The sequence below is a fragment of the Mauremys mutica genome, chromosome 9 (genome assembly GCF_020497125.1).
Source record: "Mauremys mutica isolate MM-2020 ecotype Southern chromosome 9, ASM2049712v1, whole genome shotgun sequence".
Taxonomy (NCBI): domain Eukaryota; kingdom Metazoa; phylum Chordata; order Testudines; family Geoemydidae; genus Mauremys; species Mauremys mutica.
In genome coordinates, this window is record NC_059080.1 from 48632945 (window position 1) to 48641918 (window position 8974).

Below are 8974 nucleotides of genomic sequence, written 5' to 3' on the forward strand. Positions count from 1 at the left end.
TGAACCCCGCTCGTACGAGGTGGAAGTATTTTGCTGGCAAAAGTGCTGACAAACAGAGTTTACGCTGCCCGACTTTTAGCAACAGCCATGTCGCTAAAAGCCGTGTAGTAGAGACAAAGCCATAGTCACGTATCTGGTAAATGAAACAGAGATACTGCTTTCCTTTTATCTTTCCACCCTTCTTATATACTACTCGGCACTCTCCAGCTGTTTGGCTTGTGAAAACAAAACTATCTAGTGGAATAAAATTATGTTATATTTACAAGTAAATCCTAAATAGGACTATAGTTTTAGATATATCTAACAGAAGAAACAATTGATCAGCAACCTGCAGATTAGTATCCAAAATCCAATTAGCCAACCCTTGCTCTTAACTTAATTACAATTCCTTTAAATTGATTATAGTAAAATAATCCAGTTAGCACAGTGAAAGGGTCCTTCTTTACAAGCTACATCAAGCCACAGTTGTCTCCAGCTTACTGCGGCTGCAACTGCTGCTTGCAGCTGACCAGTCTTTTTTATTTTAAATAAAGTGACCTGCTCCAGACCTTCAAAAGGTGCATTAACCACACAGTGTTTACAGTTCTTAAAGCAATTTTGTACCACAAAGAGCATTTTACATACTCAGTGTAGGACCTATGTCCGCATGAGAAAAGCCTAAACTTTCGGTCACCTAGAAACGCTGGTCATAAGCTTAAATGAATATAGCACTAAGTACAGAGAACTCCAAGTATATTTAAATTTTATAATTTGTATTAAAGTTTGTCCTAAAGTTTTATTTTCCCCTACTCTGCTTGAAAAGGGCTCAAGAGATCAGTGTTCTGTCTGATCTTGTCTTGTGCATTTTGCAAATTATAAACTATACTTGGGATACATAAATCTCACATATTTTTAAGACATGATAATGACTACGAGTTCTGTTACATATACACGTAAAAATTACACAAGTCTGCATCTACATAAAGCTATGTGGTTTATAACAGAACTATACAAAGCTCATTTTTAGTGGGTGGCCCTGCTACAGCCATGGTAAAAGGCTGGTACAGGCAGTCCTCGAACTTAAGACACAATTGGTCCTGAAAATTGCGTCCTAAGTCGAAACATCGTAACTCAGAACCGCAATCCACTCCATTCTGGGACGGAGCATCATAAAGTCGAAACCAATTGTCGTAAGTCAAATCAAGGTGTCAATTCAGAAATGTCTAAGTGCCGTTCATCGTAAGGCGAACGTCATAAAGTCAAGGATTCCCTGTACCTCTGTTGTCCTGACATCCACAGTGAAGATGGCTTTATTTGGGTTGCACACAGCAGCTGGGAACGAATGGAGGGATTTCTCTACACTCAGAACATTCAAGGAGGAACAAGAAGAGGTGCTATCGACTGAACAGGATAAGGAGGCAAGTTCCAAATGAGCCCATGGGTTACCAAGTGTGCCAGAACAAATGTTGTGAGCAGCCAGTGAAGATAAGCAATAGGAAGTCCATCCATCCGCTAGAAGAAAAGGAAAAAAGATTAACATCTCTGTAGCTAAAGAAGTCTGATATAAAAGAACATTTAGTGGGAACACAATTTTCAGGGAAAGATCAATCACCCACTGAAGCAACTGTCAAGTAGTTTAGTCTAAAAATTTAAAGGTTTTGAAAATCTTTCTTTAAGTACAAAAGCCTAGTATTACATAGAAATGTTTTCAATATTTTTTAATGTTAATAAGAACAGTTGTTTGGATCAGATTTAAGTATTCCAGTACCTATGATTCAAAGGCTGGAAAAATGCGATGTTACTGGTTCCCATGCACTATTTCACTAGTCTATTTTCTTTTGGCCAAGCTGAGAAAAGAGCAAATGATGATTTTAAAAATTCTCTCAGTTTTAATAATCTAACCTGTTATTAATTTTTACATAGACACTGTCCCAAGTCTATGTTTGTTTAGTCAGAAACTAGTTAATTAGCTGCTTATAACTACAGCAGCACTGGAACTGGTGAGGAAGCACTGTTCACCCACCTATACTTTTGACTACTAACAAACAAACAAAAACAACAAAAAAAATCTGTAGGGCACATCTTGCCAAGTGACTGTGCTGAAATTCTCAAAGCTCCTACATTGAAAGAGAGGCACTTCAGGAAATATCACAGTGTCACCTATAAAGTCATTTTACTCCCAAAAAAACAAGGAGCTTTCAGGGGTAGGCAGCACAGGAGAAGGTGTCTAAAACAGTGGTTCTTAAACTTTGTTTCCCCCACGGACCACTTGAAACCTGCTGAGGGTCTTGGCGGACCACTTAATGATCTTTCCAAATGTTGTTTGTACTGTTAGCTAACTATTGTAAAGTGCTTTGGATAAAAGCATTATATAAAAAAAAACCTTAATAATAAAAGGTTTATTTGTTCTACAAATAAAAGCACACAACTCATTTTAATATCAGTAGTCTTCCTTTCTAATGTGATGGATGTGCCCTTTCCCCCCTGTATCAGCAGCCCCCGAGCTGGGCTGGGAAGGAGGGGAGTCTCTCCCACTCTCCATTGCCGCGGCAGCCCCCGAGCTGGGCTGGGAAGGAGGGGAGTCTCTCCCACTCTCCATTGCCGCAGCAGTCCCCGAGCTGGGCTGGGAAGGAGGGGAGTCTCTCCCATTCTCCATTGCCGCAGCAGCCCCCGAACTGGGCTGGGAAGAAGGGTCTCTCCCTCTCTCCCCCACCAGAGCAGCCCCCAAGCTGTCTGTGTCTCTCTCTAGACACATTGCTGAGGCTGGGAAGAAGGGCCGTCTCTCTCTAGCAGCCGCAGCCCTGGAGCTGGGGAAAGTCACCTCTTTCTCTGGCCACCGCAGCTCTGCACATCCCAAATTCCTCTCACCCCCTCTTCTCACCTCACTGCCACCTCCCAACTACCCGCTATTCCCCCCAAGGCCAGCACCTCACCTTACATGTGCATCTTCTCCAGGGTTCAGGCACCTAATTAGTGGAGCCATGCCTGCACAGCTCCACTAATTAAGTGGGTGGCCGTTCATTCTCTCATGTGCAGCCACCCCAAGGTTCGCACCTTAGAGGGAACTATCTGCGGACCACCTGAATGGAACTTGGACCACAGTTTGAGAACCTCTGGTATAAAACAAGGCAACATAAGGGTACATAAACCATTATGCTGGTAATAGTCACCATGTAGTAAGACCTTCATCCAACCCATGTATATGCTCTGGGTTCAGAAGTAGTCAAATTCCTTCCACATCCCTATATCTGTTCTAGATTCAACCACCTTCTCCTCCTCGCCCCTTTGGTACAACTTCCTGAACACGTTATTTTTTTTAATTTTTTTTTCCAATTACTTCTTTAACTGTGTCATTTCTAATTTATTGGGAAAGTCTTAAGGCATTGGAAAGAACACATATCTTGATTCATAAGTTCACATTGCCAAATTCAGAGTGCTACACGATAATCACCAGACAAAGAAGCTTTACTCCGGCAGAGTCTGGAAAGCTCACTTCTTCTACTCTTATTGGTCCAAGGGTAGGATTTGCTCAGCTCATCAGAGTCAATTGGTCCTGGAAGGGGTAATCCTAATGAGGTGCCCTCTTCAGAGAAGACACAATCCTTGGTTGCCATATTCAGACCCTGTCTGGAACACCACAGCTAGGAATCCATCTATAATGGAAATATAGAAGAGACCAAGGAGATCAATGATTGAGAGAACACTACATGGCATACTGACAGCCATCAATGTTCCCCAGTTTGCACCACGAAAAATAAAGACAGGGTGAGGTGAAGACAAGATTTTCCATGGAGAGATGAGCCTTTGGTGTGGCTCTCTGCTGCTCATACAATACTTTTACTGTTGTTCCAGTATTAGTATTCCTTAAGGAGACCCATCTTTCCCTGAAAGATTCATTTCTCAGCAATCTTTATTATGTATAACTAGCTATTTAGTAGTTTCCAAATTCACAATGGAAGAGACAAAGTAAATGCTACACTCTACATTAAGTGTCTCTCCTCTACTGATATCACTTTCTTTAAACAGTAAAAGTCTTAGGGCTTAAGAAAAGTTGTAGAGGTTTTGTCACTATCCATAGGGAGTACAATCCAGCCACATCAGTGTTAGTCTGATAGCTTCATCAATCGAACAACTGGAGACACAAAAGAGGTACACATGTCCCCCACAGAATTCATGTGCTTAATCTTAACACACACATCTATATCTATGCAAAAGAGAATTAAATCGGGCAGTTACATACAGTTAAAAATTAGGGCTGTCGATTAATCGCAGTTAACTCACACGATTAACTCAACAGAATTGATTGCGAGTAATCGCACTGTAAAACAACAGAATACCAATTGAAATGTTTTAAATATTTTTGGATATTTTTCTACATTTTCAAATATATTGATTTCTATTACAACACAGAATACACTATTATTTTTATTACAAATAATTGCACTGTAAAAATGATAAACAAAATAAGTAGTATTTTTCAATTCACCTCATACAAGTACTGTAGTGCAATCTCTTTAATGTGAAAGTATAACTTACAAATGTTGATTTTTTTTGTTACATACCTGCACTCAAAAACAAAACAATGTAAAACTTTAGAGCCTACAAGTTCACCCAGTCCTACTTCTTGTTCAGCCAACCACTAACACAAACAAGTTTGTTTACATTTACAATTCTTATTTACATAACCTGAAAGTGAGAACAGGCATTCACATGGCACTTTTGAAGCCGGCGTTGCAAGGTATTTACGTGCCGATATGCTAAACATTCGTATACCCCTTTATGTGTCGGCCACCATTCCAAAAGACATGCTTCTATGCTGATGATGCTCATTAAAAAAATAGTGTGTTAATTAAATTTGTGACTGAACTCTTTCGGGGAGAATTGTATGTCTCCTGTTCTGTTTTACCCGCATTCTGCCATATAGTTCATGTTATAGCAATCTCGGATGATGACCCAGCACGTTGTTCATTTTAAGAACACTTTCACTGCAGATTTGACAAAATGCAAAGAAGTGTGAGATTTCTAAAAATAGCTACAGCACTCAACCCAAGGTTTAAGAATCTGAAGTGCCTTCCAAAATCTGACTGGGACGGGGTGTGGAGCATGCTTTCAGAAGTCTTAAAAGAGCAGCATTCCAATGCGGAAACTACAGAACCTGAACCACCAAAAAAAAGAAAATCAAACTGCTGGTGGCATGTGACTCAGACGATGAAAATGAATATGTCGGTCCGCTCTGCTTTGGATCGTTATCGAGCAAAACCCGTCATCAGAATGGACGTATGTCCTCTGGAATGATGGCTGATGCATAAAGCGACATATGAATCTTTAGCGCATTGGCATGTAAATATCTTGTGACACCGGCTACAACAGTGTCATGCAAACACCTCTTCTCACTTTCAGATGACATTGTGAACAAGAAGAGGGCAGCATTATCTCCTGCAAGTTGTAACCAAACTTGTTTGTCTGAGCCATTGGCTGAAGTAGGACCGAGTGGACTTGTAGGTTCTTAAGTTTTACATTGTTTTATTTTTGAAGGCAGGGGTTTTTTTGTACATAATTCTACATTTGTAAGTTCAACTTTCATGATAAAGAGATTGCACTACAGTACTTATAGTAGCTCGGGGTTCTCAAACTGGGGGTCGGGACCCCTCATGGGGTCACAAGGTTATTATGTGGGGGGGTCGCAAGCTGTCAGCCTCCATCCCAAACCCCGCTTTTCCTCCAACATTTATAATAGTGTTAAATATATTAAAAAGTGTTTTTAATTTATAAGGGGGTTCGCACTCAGTGGCTTGCTATGTGAAAGGGGTCACCAGTACAAATGTTTAAGAACCCATGTGTAGATGAACTGAAAAATACTATTTGTTTTTTACTGTGAAAATATTTATAATAAAAATATAAAGTGAGCACTGTATAGTTTGTCTTGTGTTGGAATTGAAATCAATATATTTGAAAAAGTAGAACATCCAAAAATATTCAAATAAATGGTATTCTATTATTTTTTTAACAGCGCGATTAATCACAATTAATTTTTTTAATCTCTTGACAGCCCTATTAAAAATACATTGCTTATGCATTATCTATTTGCTAATGTGGAATTTTTATAGTTGCCCTCCAAATACCCTTGTTTCTTTATACATCATTAAGAAACAAAGACTGGAAGGATTTTTTTCCCACCCTAGAGGGCTGGTTTGATGTTTCAGACATAAATTGTTAGCCCTCGCACCTTAACTGAAGGAGTTAGGGTGCTGGAGCTTTAATAAAAGCATGCTTTCTCCAAAACATTAGTCACTTAAGTTAACTAGGCATTATACACACAAAACAAACTCCCCATCTCACCTGCTCAACTTGTGCTCTCGTATTACCTCCCATTTCATCCTCTCACTACTTTTCCAGGGCTGAGTCTTGTCTATGCCAAGAAAAGCACCCACCCTGTCAAGGGGGTCAAGAACAGGTGCCGTGGAGAAAGGGGGGGCGGAGGAGCATAATTAAACAGCGCCCCCTTAGCCCGAGCCCCGCGAACCCGCGCCAGTCCCCAGCACAGCCGTACCCCGAGGGTAACCCGCCCCCCGCCCCAGATCAGAAACCATGGCTACAATAGGCGCCACAGGAACCTGCCCCCAGGAACACCCACACCAAGGGAACGTGAGGCCAAACCAGCAGAGACCCGGTCCTGCCCCTCGCAACACCCCACTCCCAGGGAGCATCTTTCACTCCCCGCCCCGCTCACCCCGCCGGGCGACCCACACTCTCCCCTCCCCCCCGTGGCCAATCTCCTCCCTACAGGTCCCGGACTCACCACCACGGGGACCGTCCCTCGCTTCATCGTCCCCCGGGGGCCATAACTACCTCGGGCCCAACGCGGCCGCTCCCTGCCCTGCCCCCACCTCGGGGAGCCGGTCACCGGGACCTGGTGGCGCGTGTTAGCGCGAAGGGAAGGCGGGAAAAGCACCGTCTCCACCAAGGCCAATCAAGATGGTGAGAAACGCGGACTGTACAGATTGACAGCCAGAGGAGCCAATCAGCTCCCGAGTCTGTGCCCACCCGACCGCTGAACGGCAAAAACCCGGCGTAAATGGTTGCTAGGGCCCCCTTGGGCCCGACCCACGGGATGTCAGAGGAGGCAAAATTAATTAAGCATCTCGAATCGCGCTCCCCGCGCTACGAGAGACTGCTGCAGCCACGGTTGCAAATTCTGGTTGGATGTATTCCATATTGATGGGTACGTGCAGGGCCGGCTCCAGGCCCCAGCACGCCAAGCGCGTGCTTGGGGCGGCACGCCGTGGGGGGCGCTCTGCCGGTTGCCGGGAGGGCGGCAGGCGGCTCCGGTGGACCTCCCGCAGGCGTGCCTGCGGTGGGTCCGGCGGAGCCGCGGGACTGGCGACCGGCAGAGCGCCTCCCGCGGCATGCCGCCCTGCTTGGGGCGGCGAAATGTCTAGAGCCGCCCCTGGGTACGTGTCACCTGAGGATGGGATGCAGAGATAGAGTTTCTTGACACCTTAAATGACTGCTTCTTGGAGCAGCTAGTCCTGGAACCCACCAGAGGAGAGGCAATTCTTGATTTAGTCCTCAGTGGAGCACAGGATCTGGTCCAAGAGGTGGATATAGTTGGACCCCTTGGTAATAGTGACCATAATATAATTAAATTTAATATCCCTGTGGCAGGAAAAATACCACAGCGGCCCAACATTGTGGCATTTAATTTCAGAAAGGGGACCTACTCAAAAATGAGGAGGTTAGTTAAACAGAAATTGAAGGGTACAGCACCAAAAGAGAAATCTCTGCAAGCTGTGTGGAAACTTTTTTAAGACCCCATAATAGACGCTCAAAGTTACATGTATACCCCAAATTAAAAAACATAGCAATAGAATCAAAACAGAGCCACCATGGCTAAACAAAGTAAAAGAAACAGTGAGAGCCAAAAAGACATCCTTTAAAAAGTGGAAGTTAAATCCAATTGAGGAAAATAGAAAGGAGCACAAACACTGCCAAATGGAGTGTAAAAATACCATTAGAAAGGCCAAAAAAGAATTTGAGGAACAGTTAGCCAAAGACTCAAAAAGTAATAGCAATTTTTTTTTTAAGTACATCAGAAGCAGGAAGCCTGCTAAACAATCAGTGGGGCCACTGGACGATCAAGATGCTAGAAGAGCACTCAAGGACGATAAGGCCATTGCGGAGAAACTAAATGAATTCTTTGCATCGTTCTTCATGGCTGAGGATGTGAGGGAGATTCCCAAACCTGAGCCATTCTTTTTAGGTGACAGATCTGAGGAACTGTCCCAGATTGAGGTGTCATTAGAGGAGGTTTTGGAACAAATTAATAAATTAAACAGCAATAAGTCACTAGGACCAGATGGTATTCACCCAAGAGTTCTGAAGGAACTCAAATGTGAAATTGCAGAACTACTAAATCAGCTTCTGTACCAGATGACTGGAGGATAGCTAATGTGACACCAATTTTTAAAAAGGGCTCCAGAGGTGATCCCAGCCTAATGGGTTGCGCCGGCCCTGCCTCTGCCACCCAAGCCTGGGGAAGAGATGGAACAGTGGGGAATGGGCATGGGATGGGGAAGAGAAGGGGCAGGGGAAGCAGAGGCAGGGGGAAAGAGGCAGTGGAGACGAAGGGGGTGGGGTGGGGAGGAGATAGAGCAGTGGGGAATGGGCATGGGATGGGGAAGAGAAGGGGATAGGAAAAGCGGGGGCGGGATGGGGAGGAGATAGAACAGTGGGGGAAAGAAGGGAGTGGGATGGGGAAGAAAAGGGGATTTGGGAAGGAGGCAGGGGGGAAGAGTCTGGCAGAAGGAAGTGGGTGGCATGGAGAGGAGATGGACCAGTGGAGAAGGGGCATGGGATGGGGAAGAGAAGGGGATAGGGGAAGTGGGGACAGGAGGGAAGCTAGAGCCCAGCATGTGGCATCTCCTTGGCAGAAGCTGGGGCTCCCCTGTTAAGCAAGCCCATCGAACCCTCGCCCTGACAAGCCCCACCTCCCCTG

The 8974-nt window shown here is 44.3% G+C and overlaps 1 protein-coding gene across 5 annotated transcripts in view; it reads right to left on the minus strand.

Annotated features, from left to right (window-relative positions):
- PASK (PAS domain containing serine/threonine kinase) overlaps window positions 1-6950 on the minus strand; it is a 48721-nt gene extending 41771 nt beyond the window's left edge. For 2 of the 5 annotated variants that reach the window (XM_045031452.1, XM_045031448.1), the window contains exons 1-4: window positions 6779-6950; window positions 6319-6411; window positions 3431-3632; window positions 1256-1491 (exon numbers count right to left, since the gene is read on the minus strand). In XM_045031452.1, coding sequence (XP_044887387.1) covers window positions 1256-1491; window positions 3431-3593 — 399 coding nt within the window. In that variant the 5' untranslated portion in view covers window positions 3594-3632; window positions 6319-6411; window positions 6779-6950. The remainder of the gene's footprint in view (window positions 1-1255; window positions 1492-3430; window positions 3633-6318; window positions 6412-6778) is intronic. The other 3 variants (XM_045031449.1, XM_045031451.1, XM_045031450.1) reach the window with 3 other exon arrangements.
- Window positions 6951-8974: the final 2024 nt, after the last annotated feature.